The sequence below is a fragment of the Hylobates moloch genome, unplaced genomic scaffold (genome assembly GCF_009828535.3).
Source record: "Hylobates moloch isolate HMO894 unplaced genomic scaffold, HMol_V3 SCAFFOLD_12, whole genome shotgun sequence".
Classification (NCBI taxonomy): Eukaryota; Metazoa; Chordata; class Mammalia; order Primates; family Hylobatidae; genus Hylobates; species Hylobates moloch.
Genome location: NW_026652287.1, coordinates 85,844,285 through 85,866,275, shown reverse-complemented (window position 1 = coordinate 85,866,275; position 21,991 = coordinate 85,844,285). Strand labels below are relative to the sequence as shown.

General features: G+C 35.7%; 1 protein-coding gene across 9 annotated transcripts in view; it reads left to right on the top strand.

Moving 5' to 3' along the window:
• Positions 1–21,991, top strand: part of MGAT4C (MGAT4 family member C) — a 257,557-nt gene that overhangs the window by 215,922 nt on the left and 19,644 nt on the right. For 2 of the 9 annotated variants that reach the window (XM_058424886.1, XM_058424879.1), the window contains one exon: positions 19,579–19,665. The exons of the other annotated variants lie outside the window; for them this stretch is intronic. In XM_058424886.1, the coding sequence (XP_058280869.1) occupies positions 19,579–19,665 (87 nt within the window). The remainder of the gene's footprint in view (positions 1–19,578; positions 19,666–21,991) is intronic. 9 annotated transcript variants of the gene reach the window in all.

Below are 21,991 nucleotides of genomic sequence, written 5' to 3'. Positions count from 1 at the left end.
TCTTGCACTAATGTCTAGTGCAAGAACAGGGACTTATTTTATTTTAGAGACAGGGTCTCACTCTGTCACTCAGGCTGAAGTGCATAGCACAATCATGGCTCAACCTCGAACTCTTGGGCTTGAGTGATCCTCTGTCTTAGCCTCTCGAGTATCTGGAACTACAGCTGTGCACCACCATGCCCAGCAATTATTTTTTATTGTTTTTCATAAAGACAAGTTCTCACTATGTTGCCCAGGTTGGTGTCAACTTCCTGGCCTCAAGTGATCCTCCCACCTCAGCCTCCCAAAGCACTGAAATTACAGACAGTGAGCCACCAGGCCCAGACAGAACATGGACTTTAAATTAATCTTTGCTTTCTAGCATAATGTCATGTGCATAGTAGGGCTTCAGTAAGTGCACATAGAACTAAGGTGATACTTAATGTCTTGAGCAATACAGACTGAGTAACCACTTAAAATGTTTTTTAAAAACTCTTCATAACAGCTATCGGGAAAGTATTAAAAGCATTTCTAACCACAACATGTGTTTTTACTGCATTTCCTCTGTAGTATTTTTCTGTTCTAGTTAAGCTACATATTAAATTGCAGTCATTGTGCATAGCACAGGTATCTGGTACCTAGTATAAACTCAATAAATGTTTGAGTGAAATAATAAATGAATGGTAATGATTTATCAATAATGAAATTCTTATTATGTTTAGAATTTAATAACAAGCTTAGGAAAAACAACACTTAAACAGAAAAATAATTCATAATACGAGCATATTACTTCAATATAAAAATATATTAATGTATGCATTAAATCTACCCAAATTTGTTATTTGGTACTACTGAATTCAAGTTAGTTTACCTGATCTATTACTGTATGAAAATGTACAGTAAAAATGTGTGGCAATATTATTGAGACAATATATTATTGCGTTTTATACTATACTAGTGATTGTACATAAATGCTTATACCATACTTTAAGGAAAAATAATCATCTTATGTATTATGTCTTAACATTAAGGTGGAAACATCATTGCTAGTGTTCTTCAATATTAATTGCTTAACCATTTTTTTTTTTTTTTTTTTCCTGCCTCAGACTCCCGAGTAGCCTGGACTACAGGCACCCGTGCCTGGCTAATTTTTTTTTATTTTTAGTAGAGGGGTTTCCCCATGTCTGTGACCTGGTGATCCGCCCGCCTCGGCCCCCCAAAGTGCTGGGATTACAGGCGTGAGCCACCACGCCCTGCCTGCTAAACCAATTTTTAACTTGACTTCAAAACACCTAATTGTTATCTCTCTGATAAAGTCTGTGTAGACTAGGATGCATAAAACATCAGAGATTTATTTACAAAGGTCTGTGTTTAAACTGAATTGCCGTTTATCATACATAGGTATGGTAGCATACTTGCTATCTATTATACTGGGGCACACCACTAAAACTATCTTAGTTCAGTTTGTATTTATAGTGTAAGAATAATCATGAATATATTCTTACCTGCCTCATGAGTTTTAGGGAGGATTTAACAAGGTATATTTTATAGCCCTTTGAAAGACTTAAGTTATTTTCATCATCATTGTCGCTCTTCTCTTCCCCACGACAAATCAAAACAGTGTTCACAGTTATAACTTTTCTCAGATCAAGTTAATTCCTGTACTCTTGCTGACATAGTTAGTTTAATGTTTGCTACTACTGATTCTATTCTAACCAGGCCCTTTTTCAGCTCACAGAAAAAAAAAAAAAGAAATATTTAAGAGAATGATATTGTAAAAGAGAAGTTGGTAAATAAGTTACAACATAACTTCATAACTTGTCTCAATTAGCTTTAATATTGGAAGAGTTTAGTGTCTCTTCTCAATCCTCAAGTTTTATTATTTCTGCAATCAGTGGCAGGAAATCTCAATCCTGTCAATGCCACACATTTTCTATTTATGTTGAAGCTTAAAGTGAAACTTAATGTATATCTTGCTGGGCATCATTGTGGGATACTTTAGTCTCTCTCTCTCTCTCTCTCTCTCTCCTTATATATATAATATATTTTCTATTTCATTACCACCTATACTATAAATGAACATACAACCTGGGACTGTAAAAAAATATGAAATAGCGAAACAATTAGATGTGTTCTTATCAATATCTGAGACTTTTGTACACCATGTAATTATAATTATGTTTCGGAAAAACTTTTCATTTTTCTGGCTTTCTGAAGATTTTGCTATGTCAGCAACGTTCTTTCTGTTCATCAGAAAGTACTGAATACTGCCCTGAGGGCATATGCAGCCTTCCACAAAGCAAAGTAGAAAAACAAATTGGACAAGCATTTACAAAAGCAAGAAAAGCAATTCAGATACACACAGTGGCACATGTCAGACAGATGAAGAGCTGACTGCAACACTTCTTTCATGTTTTCCCTGATGTGAAGTTGTGTTGAATATAAGCCCTTATGATTTGGGGAATGTAATTTACTGTTGTATTCTGTTGATTTTAATATAAATGATTAAATAAAATGTTACAGTTTAGTGCCTTGGGGTAGATCAACGTTGCCACTTTCATTTAGATGGGTAGAATTTTGTTTTTTTACTTTCCCACCTTTACCTAGGGCCACAGAATAGTTTGCACTGAGGAAGTGCAACCCTGAAGAGCTGAAGGAAAAGAACTGACATCACTAATGTTTGGTGGTTTGTTGCAGATAGTCCAAGTAACACTCCAGAAAACTGAGGAATTTGTGATTACATGTACAGTCATATGCATTCTAAGCAAATCGTTACACTCTACAGTGTAACAATTCACTTGTCATTTCATATCAGCATCAATTCCTTAATAAATGAGCATTTTTCTTGAGTTGATGAAAACTAACAAGTTCCCACACACTATCTTCCAAAGAGGAAATGTAATAACATTTGTACAACTAATACTTTATCTGCCTTCGTGAGCAATGATTAGAGGTAAATAATAGAGATTCATTGTGTTCCAATGACAAATAGAATAGTTAAAAATGTTATTTCTCTACATATATATATACATATGAGGCAGTGAAGATAAGTAGATGGCCCAACAGATTCCAAAAATATCTGTCCCTAAATTGTATGGCTTCTCAAACTTTGCACCATATCTGAATTTTGATATTACACAGATTAGATTACATGTCTGAGGTTCCCCAGTACTCAGTTTTGCTGCTCATCTTCTAACTGTACATAGTGTCAATATTTTTTCTGTTAGATATTTTAATATCTTAAGAGATTTTTATTTATAGCAGTTAAAACATATTTATATTTATTATGTAATTAAACTAACAAGTGGCATTATCCTCACTTATCACTTAAGTAAGTTATAAACAAATAAAGAGAAATGTATGGTACCTTCTTAGTAGACAAAGTTAAATTTGATATGCTCATTTGCGTTTTTTCATTTAAATAGCCCCAAAATAAGATTACAGATCTGGGTCATATCAGGGAAACTCTTGAGCAAGTTTTCAAGAGTGCTGTGCTGTAGATAATAAATACAAATCCTCATGGCTGGTAGTTTGTCTTATAGCTCCAAGTTCAAGATTCCTGCAATGTAAACACACACACACACACACACTCATACAAACACACACACACTCAAACCAGAGTGATAGTTGTAGTCTTTTTAAACACTCCCCTAAGTACTCAAGTGATATAATAGGTTTTTCTTAAATATTTTCAAATTTAAGAATATCAGAATCCAAGGGGAAATAAGACATACAGATAACAATCTTAAGAAGTAGAAAGTATTAAGGAAACTAAGAGATGTACAGACAAAATGGTATGAGTTCAAAAAAGTGAACAACAACTTTTGACTGAAATTAGGCTTCAGAGGCATCTTCAGTAATACGGTAACATTTTGGTGACTTAAAAATTAATTTTTAAAATGAGAATTGATAAGAGAGCAAAGAGATGGATATTAAAATGAGAGACAAATGTGGAGAACATTACTGTTGTTAAGCTAATGCACAGAAATGTAGCACACGTAAGGTGGAAAGAAATTGTGCAGAAAAACCTGTCTGCATACCAAAAAAAATTTACACATAGGCCTTTGAGAAAGAATATACACTGTGTTGCACCAATAACATCCTTCTCAGCTTTATGTGCTTCTAAGTAGTTTAATCCCTAATTTTTTCTAATCAGAGGTGGAGAATCTAGAACTAACATACAGATTGGTTTTTACTTCTGTGTTAAGTGGCATTACCTTGAATACAGGACTGCTACCATTCAATTCTGAATTGCAAAGGTTAGTCCAACAGAACTCTCCTAGATATCTGCTGCATTTTCCCAGGAGACACATTCAGGCACAGGGATGATAATGTTGGCATCAGGAAAATGCACATCTTCCTTGGAACTATCCTGTCTGCACAAAATATTAGTTTCCACAGCTTGGGTCTGGCTTCAACCAGGACTTCTGCCAAACAAGTCCAAGTCCTGACAAGGTCGTTCTATCTTCCTCTGGTTCCATATAGACATTTGAAAATCTTCTGGCTCTTAAATTTCACTGGGATAGGTCATTTCAACCCTGTGACAAAACTTGATGGCACAGGAACATCGCATTTGTCTTTTAGAGTAGTGTCCTAATAAACTGCATTAGTGTTTCCTTCTAGAAAAAGGGTTGTCACAGTTGAGTGCATTCAGTTGATACGTGATGGCAATTCATCAAAGATTTGGGGCGCCATTACCAAAACGGGTAATTACTTTTAAGTTATGCTTGATTTCTTTTTTTCCTGTTCATCTTACAAGCAAATCTCAGTCCTTGCCTATTCTATTTGAGCCACCTAGAAGATTATGAATAATTCCACTGACGTTCAATGTGAAATAATAGTAGTTTAGGTGCTGTGCATGAGAAAGGAATGTAGCCCATGTATTTGGAATTGTATACTTACTACCACTCACCTACCAGCTTCATGTGTCCAAAACACAGGGATGTTCAATTGTGCAGACCGTCAAAGAAATACAAGTAATTGGTCAATAGCCCTTGAATGTGATTGCTTGCTTTGCATTTACAAAATATGTGAGATTATATACAAGCAAGGCACTAAATGAAAGCACTTTAAGGTCATTAAAAATCAGAGGGGACCATTGGAGTTGACAGCTCAGATCCCCTGAGTCACCATCTTGAAACTCTCTACATGAAGCTGCTAAGGATTTCTATTTCTTCCTCCAGTTATTGCAGCAATTGCTAAAGCTTCTGTCTCAAGCAATCCCAGACTTACTGTGGTGGCAACTGTGCAGTGTGCTTCTTCCAGCCAGGTGGATTTGGGCAAATGTTATACTTAATCTGTATAAACTTCAGTGTCCTGACACAAAGGATGCCAGACCTCTGCCTTCCATACAGTTAAGATGGGAGACGCTCGCTCACAGTGCATCACAGCTGGTCCTCCAGTTCCTCTTCAAAGCTCAGCTGATTGGCATGACCACAGCACAAACAGCTTGTCGGGAGGCAGCAAAGGGAGACAGTGCTAGAAGCACTCCAGTTTCCAGCACACTGGGCCCCAGTTCCTTTTTTTTTATTTCCTAGAAGAAAACACACACACACACACGCGCGCGCGTTGGTGCAAAAGTAATTGCGGAAAAACCGCAATTACTTTTGCACCAACCTTATTATTATTATTTAATGTAACTACTCTATTACGAAACAGAACAAACTTTGTTTATTTCACCTCAGAAGTGAAAAAACAGAAGTAGGACACAGAGGCCGGGTGTGGTGGCTCACACCTGTACTCCCAGCACTTCAGGAAGCTGAGGCTGATCACTGGAGCTCAGAAGCTCAAGACCAGCCTGGACAACATGGCAAAACCCCGCCTCCCCACCCCCCCCAAAAAAAGAAAATGAAACATAAAGAAAAATTAGCCGGGCATGGTGGCGCATGCCAGTAGTCCCAGCTACTCAGGAGGCTGAAGTGGGAGGATCATTTGAGCCCTCCAACCTGGCAAGAGATCCTGTCTCAAAATAAAAAATAATAATAATAATAAATTGTTCAAGCCCTCCACTTCCCCAAGTACTCCTTGGCGCTCCTCATTGTCATTTTTTTCATAAAATGCAGAGTACAAATAAAAACTCAGCAAATTCCAGGCCCTGAAAAATAAATACATACTTTCAAGGGGGCATTAGGTTTCTTCCCCCAATTCTTGCCAAGAGCAGGGCGAAAACAGACCGACTTCTGTACAATTTTCACAGCATAAATTATGAGGTCAGGGGAAAGCCTGGCCTGAAAGGACCTCCCCCTCGAGCTCCGAACAGGGCTGGCTGAGGTTCACGCTAACACACGGTGTTGCCATGACGGTTTCTTACTGGGTTAACTGAGATCATTTGCAGGCAGCCTTCTTGATTCACATCGCAGCACAGCAAGGCAGGATTGTTACCTTTCCCCCAATAACATCGTCAAGCAGGCATCTGCTTAAAGCTCCTAGGCTGGAAATGCATCAAGATCTCTCCTCAAGAACGGATCATCCCACTTCTGGTTTAGGGATGGAACGTCCAAAACTAGTTTCCCACTTCCGGTTTAGGGGTTGATGCTTCAAAATTGTGATGAACAGGTAGGGAAAACCATCAGTAATGTAATGCTGTTGCCAAAATTAAAGGAAGTATTAACCGGAACTTTGATTATGGCAATGAGAACTCAATAGGAAACATCGTGGCAGGTGAGATATTGAGGAACAGAGGGCTTGGCATGTCTCTAATTATGAGAGAACAGAAGCTATAAACTTAGCCCTGAGAAAACTGAGCCTACCAAAAATAAGAATCAGGAAGGAGAAGCAGGCAGCAAAGGAAAATTACAGTTTTAGATGCATTGTGTTTTACTGGTCAGCAGAAAAATAGGTAAAGAGAATAGCCATTATTCAAAAACTGAGACTGGGATTCAGGAAGGAGTCCTAGCTGAAGCTCTAAATATGATTGTAGGAGAAGTCATGTAATACCAAAAATGTTGCAACAAAGAAAAGAAAAGTTTGGATAGAATGATGGAAAATGATAATATTTGTGGGAGTAGGAGAGAAAAGAGTTTACTAAGAAAGTCTTTTTTTTTTTTTTTTAACTAAGATTCTGTGGACCTGACTGACACTAGAAAAGCCGTATATTCTTTTTGTTGGTGGTTTGTAAACAGTAGGTAAAATTCAGGTAGGTCCAGTATTAAATGGTGTGAAAGAATAGTACACGTTCACAGATTTATAAGTGAATATAGCTCTATTTATATATGTATGATTGTTTATTTATCTGTATAGGAATATATGCCACATTATGTATAAATTAAGTGTAAATGCATGTATAATATGTATTTTGTATGTTAGTATGTTTATCCATATATTCATATGTAATAATCTTTTATGAGGGGAAGTATTGAGTGAAAGGATTTATTTCTATTTAAAAAATTACTTGGTACAAGAAATTAGCTGGGCGTGGTGGCGGGCGCCTGTAGTCCCAGCTACTCAGGAGGCAGGAGAATGTCGTGAACCCGGGAGGTGGGGCTTGCAGTGAGCCGAGATCGCACCACTGCACTCCAGCCTGGGCGAAGAGCAAGACTCCGTCTCAAAAAAAAATTACTTGGTACAGTATCACTTCAAAATAATTTCAGTGTTTATATTTTGAGGTATTACTTTCATGTAAATGAACACTCATCATTCATCCGTTTCTGAAGAGACAAGGTCTTACTTCTCTGTTGAAGAAGAGACAAGGTCTTACTTCTCTGTTGCCCAGGCTGTGCAGTAGTGTGATAATAGTTCTCTGCAGCCTTGAATGCCTGGGTTCAAGCAATCCTCCCACCTCAGTCTTTCAGTCTTCCAAGTAGCTAGGGCCACAGGCATGTGCTACCATGCCTAATTTTTTTAAAAAAATTTTTGTGGAGATGATGCCTCACTACATTGCCCAAGCTGGTCGCAAACACCTGTCCTGAAGCAATCCTCCCAACTCAGCCTCTCAAAGTGCTGGGATTATCAGCACGAGCCACTGCACCAAGCCCACCACCCATGTTTTTGTTGTTGTTGTTGTTGTCGTTGTTGTTGTTTGAGACGGAGTTTCTCTCTTGTTGCCTAGGCTGCAGTGCAATGGCGTGATCTCAGCCCACAGAAACTTCTGCTTCCCGGGTTCAAGCAATTCTCCTGCCTCAGCCTCCCAAGTAGCTAGGATTACAGGCGCCCATCACCACTCCGGGCTAATTCTTTTTTCTTTTTTGTATTTTTAGTAGAGATGAGGTTTTGCCATGTTGGCCAGGCTGGTCTCGAGCTCCTGACCTCAGGTAATCCACCTGCCTCAGCCTCCCAAATTGCTAGGATTACAGGCTACAGCCACTGCGCCCGGCCTCACCCAGGTCTTTAAAAAAGCATATGATTCTGTTCCCAAACAAAAACTGCTTAAGTCTCATTGAACCAGACATGCAAATGCTGCATATATTTGGTAGAGAGAAGTAAGGATATTGTTATAGCCTTGCTTCCATAACTGTGTTCTGTAATCAATAGCCTTGGATCAGAAACTTGTGATGAAGCTGTTTTTGAAAACACAACATAATTAGTAAAGAAATACGCTCAGGATTTCCTATTGGGTATAAAAGAAATAAAAAGTATTGTGGGATATGCCGTTAGCAAGCAAATGTCTATGACATTAAGGGTATATAAAGATGATGCATCATCCTGAGAAATAGTTCACTCAAATCATGATAATATGAGTTACCACTTTTCAAATGAACCTAATCTGTAACAATCAACTCATGACCTTAAAAGAAAAACATACTTGTCCTTTGTAATATTATTCCAAAACAAAGAAGAAATTCTAGCAGATAAAATGTTATTTGAACATGGAACCAAGATCTACTGCTCAAGTAACTCATCTTCATTTGCGTGATTGATATTTTCAGGCAGTAGCATGTAACATGGAAGTTTATATTATCAGGGTATAAACTGGTTGCAAATTTGAGACCAAAATTTTACTTTAACACTTGGAGCTGGTAAAGGATGGTGAGTTTGTGTCTGCCATGTTCAATATAGTGTTTATTCCTAGTAATCAGTATTATTCGCAAATTATATTAACATACTTTTTTTTACACTGGGACCCTAAGTTACTAATGTTTTTACAGCGTCTATGGATTTAAAATATAAGTTTGAATGGCTACCTATTAGCCCTATCCTACTTCCTAGGAATTAACTTGCTTCAATTCTCTTATCGCATTTTCTACTATACTATTAAAAGCCAACAACATCTCTCTCATGTAATGTGGTTCTCTCCTCTGTTGTAATGTTCTGAATTATACTGGTTTATGGTCAGGCAGAAAATATTCTTTTTTAATCTCTACTTATCATATATGCTTTGTTCACCAAAACTCACACAAAATTAAAATTCTAAAAGATAATTTTGGATTTTTTATATTCTCTGTCTTTGCTAATGTTTAAACTATTGAAACTATGAAATTCTGAGATAAGAATATTAATTTCCTTCACCGTGTTTGTGAATTCATAAACCTGCACTTATGTCTGTAAAAGTTCTTGACTCATGCAATTTACTGCTGTGATATTTGGCAATTTTTGGCCTCTTGACCTATATTGGGCTGTGAAAATTAAAGGCCCCTATTATTAGGAATTTAGACTTCTTTTTTTTTTTTTGCATCTTCTGTGTTTCTGATTTAGAAAGTTGCTCATTGTATTATATTTCCCTTTGTGATTGTGTTGGTGTGTTTTCTGTTGCTATCTCAGAATACACGGAGACTGGGTAATTTATACATTCAGAAATGTATTTCTACAGTTCTGAAGTCTGGGAAATCCAATATCCGGTAGCAGCATCTGGTTGGCTTCTGGTGAGGGCCTCATGCTACATCACAGCATGGCAAAAGGCATCACAAGACTAAAGGGACACAAGAGAGTCAAGCTAACTTTTGTAACAGACCCACTCTTGTGATAACTAACCCCTCCTGTGATAACCCACTAATCCATTAGCCCCTTAATCCACAAATGGATTAATCCATTCACAAGGGCAGAAGCCTCATGATCCAATCACTTCTTAAAGGCCTTACCTCTTAATACTGTTACACTGGGGATTATCTTTCAACATGGGTTTTGTTTGTTTGTTTGTTTGTTTGTTAGAGACAGAGTCTTGTTCTGTCGCTCAGGCTGGACTGCAATGGCACAACCTCAGCTCACTGCAACCTCCGCCTCCTGGTTTCAAGCGATTCTCCTGTCTCAGCCTCCTGAGTAACTGAGATTATGGGCGTGCACCACCATGCCTGGCTAATTAGTAGAGATGGGGTTTCACCATGTTGTCCAGGCTGGTCTTGAACTCTTGACCTCATGATCTGCCCGCCTCGGCCTCCCAAAGTGCTGGGATTATAGGCATGAGCCACCGCGTCTGTCCTCAATGTGGGTTTTAAAAGAGACAAACATTCAAACCATAGCACTAGTAGTTTTGCAGATATTTTTCTTATATTCATTTTGGTATTTAGGAACTCTTGCTGTTTTGTTTAAGTAGTTACCTTTTACAATCATCTTTATTTCATTAGTCCTGTTTTCTAACTTTGCTTCTGATGTCTGTTTTGCTTTAAATAATAGTCTGTGACTTACACCTATTATCTATATGGTGTAGATATACAAGCTTAGACTACTTCCCCCATTCTATCTTCTTGTATTTTTAGTTGGGTATTTTTTGACATTATCAGAATATGTAACAGTTATGCATTATTCTTACACCATGTTTCCTGTGTCTGTTTAAAATTATATATGCAATTAAATATCAAGTGATCAAGTGATTTTTCTGAATTTCTTCGGTAATTCTTGAGTACTTGACCAAGAATTGATAACCCCAAGACATATATGATTCCACTTTAAAGATAAAATATTCAGCAAGCCTCGAAGCTACACAACCAACTCATTTACATTTGTCAAGGCATTTATAATGGAAAGAAAAGCAGGTAGGATTAGATTTTTCAGCAGTAAGATAGAAAGCAAGACAATAATAGAGCAAGGTTATTCAAGAAAATAAAGGAAAGAACGTGTAGGCAAAGAATCTTATAACCAGAAATATGCTTCTTACCATGATGGAGAAATAGGGGTCAGATTTACCTCTATCCTTAAAGAACTAAAAGAAAAGCAGAATTAATAAAAGTAAAACAAAATTTAGACATTATAAAATAGGCAGAACAAGGCAATGATTCCTGATTGGGGTGGGGGTGGGAATGAGGTTATGAGGTTATTTTCGTAGCTTACTGGCTAGAGGTTCTGGGTTGCAATACAAGGAGAGTGAACTCAAAGAGACAACTGATCTCTCTTAGTTGAAGAGACATAACTAAGATATTTGGATTCTGCAGTGGCTATAATTCATAAGCAGATACTAGAGAGGAGAAAGCTGCATGGAAAACACAACTGCAGGGAGGGAGAGAGAGAAAGGGATTATTTTATGTCTGAGCATTTATTACATCATGTGTGTGAAGAAACTATTCAAGGCTACTAAAGAATCACTGGAAAGGAACAGTTGCAATGTCTTCTGGAATGCACACAGAAAAGAAGAGTAATTCTTATTTCTGTTAACTGAAATGAAAAAGTTTGTAATATGCGGGTCATTAGATAGAGTACTCAGAAGGGTATTGCCTTAGCTGTAAGGCAAAATCAGCCCTAGACTTAAGGTTTCTCTGAGATTGGCACTCCAATAGCAAAAGCTGACAAAGATATTGGAAAATAAAAAACAAAATTACATATCAATATTTCTGAAGAACATAAATGCAGAAAGAAAATCTTGGCAAATCAACAGTATATAAAAATAATTATATAATTACTTAATGTGTACTTCTTTTTGGTTTAAATTACGAAATCAGCAAGTATAATCCATCATATAGCACAATAAAGGAGAAAAAAGCTCCCTCAATTCAACAGATGGAGAAAAAATATTTGACGAAATTCCACACTTATTCTCAATGTCAAAACTTATCAATCCAAGAATAGAAGCAAATGTCCTCAGTGTGATAAGGTGCATCTGTAAGAAAACTACAACTATCTTCATACTTTATACTGAAATACTTAATGCTTTCTTCCTAACATCATAACAAAGCACAGAAGTTTGTTTTAATAACTTCTATTTAACATGTTACTGGAAGCCCATTTACTTATTGCCATTGAAATAAGGCAGCAATAACAGCAACAAAATGTTAAAGTCTTAGCGATTGGAAAAGAAGTATTAAAACTGTTTATTGCTTGTCAATATCACGATGGTTAAATTTAACAAGGTCACAGGATCCAAGGCATCAATATACAAAAATAAATTGAATTTCTATGTAGTAGCAGCAAACATGTTTACAAAAAGCACTTGTTATAATAGAAAAAAGATAAAATTATTAGGAATAAATTTTACAGGCATGAAAGATGTCAGCATCACTGAAAAATAAAACCATTCCTCAGACAAATTAAAGATGACCTGAATAAATGTAAATAAATACCATGTTGAGAAAAAGGTATTTTTAGATTCAAATAATTTATTTGTACATCCAGCAAATTCTCAAATTCTAAGTAGTTTTTAGGTAGAAATTGGTAAGTTGATTGTATAATAATTTAAATACAACAAATTTTTAATAAAAATTCTAGATTGTTTTTGTCAAAATTGACATTTGATGATAAAAGTTCCATAGTAATGCAAACAACTCACATCATCATATTTCAGATAGTAATCCAGATAGTATGATATTGACATAAAGAAAAATAAATAGAGACATATACCTAATAGAGATTTCAAACATATAACCACACATATATATCCAATTGATTTTCAACAAAGGCACCCAGTACAACTGAATAAATAGGATAGAAAAGGGACTTCATCCTCTTCTTCACACCATACACTTAATTTAAGATGGTTGTTACACCTACCCTAAAAACTAAAACTACAAAACCTCTAGAGGAAAGCATATGAGAAAATAAGCATATGAGAAAAAAGCATATGAGAATATTTCCATGATACTAATTAGGCAATGGTTTGTTAGAATACACAAAAGCAATACCATAAAAAATTAATGAACTTGACTTTATCATCAACATTAAAAATGGCTGCTCATCAAAAAATACTGTTCACCTTTGATAAATCATCAGAGTCTGTTGAAACCAATTAGTTTTTTGTTTTTATTGTTTTTTCTGTTTGTTTAAACACATTTTTGTTTTAAAGTTTGACGTATGATGATATTTATACTTTATTGGAATTCTACCAGACAAAAAAAAGAGAATACTTATTCTTATTTAAATGGCACGTTCATTTTAAATTATAATTAACATATGAGCCCATTAGACCTTTTGGTAAATCTTATGATATACTACCAGATCATGGTGATCTTATATTTTTTATATCCTGAAATATCTTACTATTTCATGTTAATAGAGAGTATTTCATCACACATAAATTATTCTGACTGTGCTAAAGCATAGATTGAAATAATTAGAAAATGGAAGAATGATGGACTCATCTAGGTAGAAGATGTGGTATTGAAATAAAACACCATTGTAGGATATTATTCTTCACTATTGGTATTGTGCTGCCCAAAGTATTGCAGTCTTTCAAGTACATAAGTAAAATTCTAAAGACATTATCCTTTTATCTGTATGTTTAACCATTCATTGAACACAGTTGAAAATGCAGAATTTTTAATTTTCCTATGATAATGATAAAGAGAAAAATATAAACAGAGGAAGATACTCTTTATATTAGTAATAATTATTAGAGGAATTATATGATTCACAATTATTAAATGAATCAGATTCTTAGATGCTGTTAAAGAAAGAAAATGATTCATCATGACCCTTATTACAGATAAAGCAGACTTTATTCAAGGAACTTCATGGGGACTAATGCAATGGGTTTTGTAGTAGGGGAGAGAGATTGGGCTAAACTCTGAATATAAAAGGAAAAGTAGAAGGTTATAGCCAAGGAGCAGGATGTGAGTCAGTGGATGGAAAAATCACTAAGAGGGTGGAGTAATTATTTGCAAAAACGACCCGGTAAGTTTCTTGCTTAAGGCAAGATAGATTTATCAGTCATTACTTGAGGGATGGTGGTGGATGAAAAATTTGATCAGATATTGAGAGGGATGAAATGTGGAGAGCAGGGGATTTTGGCTAAGCTGACTCTTCAGGGTAAGTGCTAAAACCAGGCTCTTGGAGGATATGCCCAACATGGAGCCTAGTTCAGTTCAGAGGAGACTGGTTAAAGTTTGGTCAAGGAGAGATTCTTTGTCAGTCCCTCCTCTTGTTCAAGAAAAGAAATATTCTTTTTTCCATTGAACAAAACATGTCCATTTCTTTTTGAGTTATCTTTTGCTCATTGAGGACCAGCTGAAACATCTGTTGGGATATGGTAGTATAATATATTTGCTGGATGCGTTAGCAGTCAGGAATTTAATGAGGGGAATTTCTATGAAAATTAACAAAAAAATTAATGCTTAGAAACCCAGTTTCTGATTCCACAGGGCTGCCATTCAAGAAGTCATCTTGATTTGAGCTTGAAGAATCTTTAGATAGTGAAGTAGGGATGGCAGCGGCAAACTGACAAAGTTTCTGGGTTTGCAGGTTGAATGTTTTCAGTGACAGCATGAAGTGTTTCCATGAACATTCTGAGTGGCCCACACAGCAACAAGCACAAAGGCAGTCCATACGTAATCTGTTACAGTGATTTCCATGAAGTTTATATCACATAGTCGAGCTTCAGCTTGCAGAGTTTTGAAGAAAGGCAGTTTTATGTCTCATTGACTCCAAGTCAGGAGGGTGAGAGAAAATTGGAAGCTGTAGACGGATACTGGAAAAAAGCTAGAATAATCGAGAACTCACAAGAGTGCACTATAGTTTTCCACTGAAACATAAAGTATATCTCTCTAGTCACGCTCATTTTTTATCAAAGATAACCAAAATGAGGTTATTCTCTTTTAAAAGACAAAATAAATCTGGTCTCATTAGATTTGACCTGATTATTTACATAAGGAAAGGAAGAATGATAATTGACCACATAGGTCTTTTTGATTTTTCTTTGCTGGAACTTTTCATAAGGAATCTCAGGTTATAATTTCAAAATCCCTTTGAAGCTAAGAAGTCAAGCCAAGAACTAGCCATCAGACTTCACTTCTGGTACTTATAGATTTGAATGAATTCCTCTCTTCTTGAGGTTCCCAAGATAACCCATCTTCCCTGGGCCTGCTAGGAAACGATCTTCCTTACTCATCTGTAAGGCTAAGAACCCTAGAAGCCAATTATTATTGGGCCAGCTTTTTCAAGATAGCTTTGTAAAAATTGGTTCTATAAAGTTAACCTCAGTTCCATAACTCAGATTCTATGCACATCATTCTCAAATATGACATTGCAGTCAAACCCTTATAAATATAACCAGTGTTTCCAATTGTGTTCTGTTACCAGAACAGAGTCTTATTAAATTCATGTAAATAACTATATTGCCAGGAAAATAAGAATACTCAATAGTTTACAAATTCTGGAAGGATCAGGGAGAAAATATTATATTTACAAAAGTATAATCTACTGATTTTTACAAGTGTAAATGTTACTGAGTAAGCAATGGCTTCTCTTTCCAATGTGGCACAAGTCTTTGAGAAAATAAAGGTTTTATCGTGAGTTAATTGGCAAGGAGACATAAGGCAGTGATCAAATCTGTCTCTTCAGGCTGGGCACTGGGGCAGGTTTTATAGGCAGAGGGTAACGAGGTGTGATCTGATTGGATCTTACAATGAGATGATGCCATGAGGCATGATCTGACTGGATTGTGCCATGGGGTGATGCCAGGACTTGATCTGATTGAATTATGTCATGAGATGTCCCCTTCTTAATTCAGTCCCTGTTTCTTGGTCCTAGAATTTAGTTTCTGCCTACTGTTACACATGTGGTTCATCTGAGCATAAGCAGTTTACGTAAGTTGCAACCCAGAACCCATGGCAACTGAAAAATAACTCACCATTTTATTATTCAAAGTTGAACCAGATTGGGCTGGTTCTGTGGCTCCATAAATAAGAGACAAAGGAAAGGAGTGCTTATATCCAGAAAACAGAACATTTAACAACCAACAAACTTTCAAACAAAACCATAATCACTCTTCTTCACTTCATTATTGTCCATCAGAACAAATAATTCTTGTTCTCCTTGCTCTTGGGTTAGAAATTTCATGAACCCATTGGCTTCTCTACTCTAGTTCTGAAAATCCTTAATTCAGTACTATGGTCTCTAAATTAATCAACACCATCATTAAGCATTATGGCTTGTAGCTGATTGCAAATATTTTCAGAGAATAATCAGAATATGTGTGAATGACAAAAAATTTAAAATGGAAATTAACATATGAGAGTTCAATATAAAAATGATGCAAATGACAAGATAATTTGGCTATTTTTGAGGCATACAATAATAATTAGAGCTACCACTGATGACATTATACCAAGATATATTGTGGACAGTAGGGATATTGACAAATTTCTAGGAAATTTATGTAATTTCTAAAATATCTAATAATGTTTGCCCATACAAAAATATAATCTAGGGAAAGTTAAAGTATCTTTTTTTATTTGAAAGTGTCTTTTCATGCAATGCAATGTATCAATTAAATAAACCAAATTATTTTTAGTATTTCTCTTTACAAGGTGAAAGAACAAATTTTTTGAAATTTTTCAGGTCCCTTTGAGAAATTTCAAGATCAGTTCAAGAACAAGATTTCACTTAAGATTTGTTTTGAAAAGGCAACACTGTAAAACATGTGAAATACTTTAGTGCTTTTAAATTGCAAGCTCTCAGTTCTCTTAAATAATCAAGGCCAATGGTAAAGTTTAACATAAACACAGAAAACTATCTTCGTAAGACACAAAATCTTGGCTTCCTAGGAAGACTACTTAAAAGGTAAAACAAACAAAGGCCTTTTATTGTAATCCAAGAAAACTGGCATTTTCCACAGAAAAAAAAAAAAACTAGTTTTGCGTTATTAAAGCATTGGGCTTTCTCCTTCTTCTTCTTCTTCTTCTTCTTCTTCTTCTTCTTCTTCTTCTTCTTCTTCTTCTTCTTCTTCTTCTTCTTCTTCTTCTTCTTCTTCTTCTTCTTCTTCTTCTTCTTCTTCTTCTTCCTCTTCGTCTTCCTCTTCTTCTTCTTCTGTTTCTTCTTCTTCTCCTCCTCCTCCTACTAGTCGTCTTCTTCTTCTTCTTCTTCTTCTTCTTCTTCTTCTTCTTCTTCTTCTTCTTCTTCTTCTTCTTCCTCTTCTTCTTCTTCTGTTTCTTCTTCTTCTTCTTCTCTTCCTCCTACTACTACTCTTCTTCTTCTTCTTCTTCTTCTTCTTCTTCTTCTTCTTCTTCTTCTCTTCTTCTTCTTCTTCTTCTTCTTCTTCTTCTTCTTCTTCTTCTTCTTCTTCTTCTTCTTCTTCTTCTCCTTCTCCTTCTCCTTCTCCTTCTCCCCCTCCTCCTCCTCCTGTTCTTCTTCTTCACAAAACTTCACAACTTCACAAAACTTCACAATGACCGAGATATTTAATGAATATTTATTACTTAATACAGCTTAGAAAAACATTAAAACTTCAAGTTAACAAAAAATAAGTTGGAAACTGTTTTCAGCAACGATATTGTAACATCAGGCAAAGCTAGCCATAATCTCAACTTACTTCCCTGTTAACTGTTTTTACAGTTAACATCATCATGTTAGGCAAGCATTACAAAAGCAAAAACCAAAGAAGTTAAACATGCAGGTTTTTGGTTTTATGGCTGTTTTGAGAAATATGAAGTAACGGGCATCAAACAACTCTTCTTTACTGCATCTTTACTTGTACACTTATTCTAAGGTCGAACTGATAATTTTTTTAATCCTAAGCATCTAGAAGACATATTACCTGATTCAACTAGTAAGCCCAAGTAGAATAAAAGTGTGTATTCATATTATACTGAATGCTGATATACCAGAAAATGTAGCTGTTTTTACAAAACAAACAATATGAAGCTAGTATTAATTGCCAAATATAAGTCCATTTCATGTGAATTTGAAAAGCATTTGAATTAGTTTCTGAGAGTTTTAGAAGTATTTACCTTGTATAAGCACACATTTATCACTGAAAATTGGAATAGAATTTAAGAAATTTTAGGCCAAGTGTGGTGGCTCACACCTGTAATCCTGACACTTTGGGAGACAAAAGTAGGAGGATTGCTTGAGCCCAAGAGTTCTAAACCAGCCTGGGCAACATGGTGAGACCCCATCTCTAAACAAAAATTGAAAGTCAGCTGGGCATGATTGCAGATGCCTGTAGTCCCAGCTACTTGGGACGCTGAGGCAAAAGTATCCCTTGAACGCAGGAATCCAAGGCTGCAGTGAGCTGTGATTGCACCACTGCACTCCAGCCTGAGTGACAGCGTGAGAATCTGTCTCTAAAAAACAAAAAGAAAGTACTAAGTAATTTGATATACCATCCATAGGTAGAGAAATCTCATATATATTATGATATGTATTATCATGTATATTACATACACATATATGTAATATATATTCTATATATATAGAATGGATATATGTATATTCTGTATATACATAGAATGGGATATATGTATGTTCTATACATATATGTATCAAATATATGAATATATATTGCATATATATCTATATATATAAATGTAATGTATACCTATATTATAAGAGATCTTAAAGGTTTTATTCTAAATCTTTAGCCAGGAGTTAGACAACACAGTAATACTCTCTTATTTCCTCTACTTTATAGTTTTATCCATTGTGTTTCTGACGTATGGAACAAGTTAAGTTTACCTCCTCAGTATGAGGGCTAAAGCTTTTAGCCAATATTTGTGGAAAAGACACATTTAAGATTTTCTTTTGCCCATATATGCAATGTTGTAAAGGCTGTGACTACATTTTAGGCAAGAAACTGAAAGAACATCAAGCACCTGTCTGGATGTCTCCAAAGCCTCATCTCGATAAAATCCAATCTATTTTTCAATCAGCGTTGTTTTTTTTCCCTTTTTCAACCTCAGACCATTGCTTTTGGGGTCCTAGAGTCCCTTGAAAGTTATGATGGAAATAGGAAGCCTAAAGTTCAGGTGACTGAAGGGCTGAAGCAGGAAGGAAAAACGTCTGGGAGGACAGGTAGACAGAGGAAAGAGGTCTGAAGAGGCACATATCAAAAGATTCAAGAAAGCTGAAGGGAAGATTGAAGGTAGTAAAAGGATCAAGGAGGAGCAGAAACAATGGGCAGGAAGAGATCTCAGAGGAGTCACTTCGGAAAATCTTCAGTCTCCCAAAGAGATCCTGAAGTCTCAAATTATCCTTAACAAAACCATGACCACAAGAAAGGAAGTGGAGTATACGATCAGTAAGAATTAAGAAGGGGGTTTCCGTTGACTAAAAAGTTACCATGGGAGAAATAGGATCAAATAGAACAGAGTTGCCTCACAAAGAACCAAGGAAAATATTTCAGCTCAGGGATTCAAGAAGTAAATTCCCACTCAAAGACAGAAACAGGAAGTAAGACTTAAAATTCAGCCAGTACCTTCCTAACAAAGAAGCATGTGACTATACCAGCTTCTTACAAAAAGAAACAGGACTAACTCAGCCTCTGTATAGTGTACTCAGACTCTCTCAGCCTTTGCTGTGCTTCAACAGACTATCATTTGGAGTACTGGCTCAGGAGTCGAAATCACCAATGGCTCATCCATCAATCAACAAGAAGTGAAGACAAAAGCTTCAAAGGTAGGTGCTTGGGATTCTGGGTCAGAAGATTGGGAATCCAATAATGAATTTGATCCTATACAAGTCACAGCGGCAAAAACTGTTGAAGAAAAAATTATAACACTTGTTAAAGATGGCAATTTAGACTTTATTCAAGGGATTTCAAGGGTCTACTGCCATGGGATATTGAAGTAGGAGAAAGAGATTGTTCTCAATGCTGAATACAACAAAGACAAGTTGGCATTTATAGCCAAGGAGAAGAATGCAAGTTAGTGGATTGAAAATCATTAAGAAGGTAGATAATTTTTTGCTAAACTGACTTAAAAGGATTCTTACTGATGGCAGGGCAGGGTGATCATATATTACCTGGGAGATAGTGGTGGGTGAGAAATTTGATCAGATATCCAGGGATCAGATATGGAGGATGGGGGATTCAGGGTAAACTGATTTGACAGGATAAGGAAATTGTCCTCTCTTCAACAAAATTATGAGCCATTGAAATTCCCAAGGGTATAGTGTCTTGATGGTACAAACGCAAGAAGAATTCAAGCTAGTGATAAGCATGAGCCTGTTAGAAATATACTAGAAATATGAAATCACAGCTTACAAGAAGGGTATTTTGCAGGTTCTGGCATGATGGTTGGGGAGCAGTTGATGAGGCATTGTAGATTTGGTAGACATATACTTTCAAAATTGGAAAAATTAGAAAGAAAATCTGGGTTAGCTATGTTTAGATGCTTAACATTATTTCTAATAATACCCATTTTTACTCCTACTATTCATGAAATTACTTAAAATATTATCAAATAAAATTTAATAAAAATGCTTTATTAGATCTAGACAATATAAATTATTTACTTCCCTTCTATTTTCTGGAGTAGCTTGTGTAGAGTAGGTATACTTTTTCCTTAAAATATTTGGTAGAATTCACTAGTGAAGCCATATGGACCTGGAGTGTTTTGAGAGGGATGTTTTAACTGCTTATTCAATTTTATTAATAGATAAATAATTATTCTGTGTTGCAAGGAATTTCTCCATTTTGTTTAACTTGTCAAACTTATTAGCATATTTTTTCAAAATATACCATTATCCTGTAGAATCTTTAGTGATATGACATGTGTCTCATTCATGATATTAATAATGTCTTTTCTTTTTCCTGATCAATATGGCTAGAAGAATTATGTTTTATTGATCTTTTTGAAGGACCAGCATTTGTTTCTATTATTTCTTATTCATTGATTTTTACTTTTACTTTTGTCATTTTTATTCTGTTTACTTTTTGCCTAATTTGCTCTTTTTGTAGCTTACTTTGGGGTTAGTTTGCCCTTGTTTCTAATTTCTTTTAAAATTATTTGTATTTATAATTGACACAATTTTACATATTTATGTGGTACAGTGTGATATTTTGATGCATGTGTATACATTGTACAATGATCACATTAAGGTAATTAGCATATCTGTCACTTTAAACAGTTTTTTTGGTGATAACATTCCAAATCTTCTCTTCAGGATATCTTGAAATATACACTGCTTTGTTATTAGCTGTAGTCACCCTAATGTGTAATAGACTGCAAGAACTTATTCTTCCTGTCTAATTGTAACTGTACCTCTTACCAACCCAGCTTCCATCTCCCCTCCCAACCTCTGGTAATCACTATTCTACTCTCTGCTTTTATGAGTTCAACTTTTTTAGATTTCACAAATAAGTTAGATTATGCAGTCTTTGTTTTCCTGTGCCTGGCTTACTTCACTTAACATAGTGCACTCTAGGTTCATCTGTGTTGCTGCAAATGACAAGATTTCATTCTATTTTATGGCTAAATAGTATTCTATTGTGTGTGTGTGTATATGTGTGTGTGTGTGTATATATAGATACACACACACATAAATTTTCTTTATCTATTCATCTGCATATGGCACTTTGGTTGATTCCTTATCTTGGCTATTGTGAATAGGACTGTGATACACAGAGGAGTACAGATACTTCTCTAACATACTGATTTGTCTTCCTTTGGATATATGTCCAGTAATGGAGATACATTGTGAACATTTGTATATAATTTCAATTTCCTTAAATGTATGGAGACTTGTCATCCCCAAATCTGGTCTGTTTTAGAAAATGTTCTATGTGCATTTGAAAAGAATGTGTATTCTGCTTGATATGGTTTGGCTGTGTCCCCACCCAAATCTCATCTTGAACTGTAACTCCCACAATTGCCATGTGTCATGGGAGGCAGCCAGTGAAAGGCAATGGAATTATGGTGGCAGGTCTTTCTCATGCTGTTCTCACGATAGTGAATAAGTCTCATGAGATCTGATGGTTTTATAAAGAGGAGTTCCTCTGCAC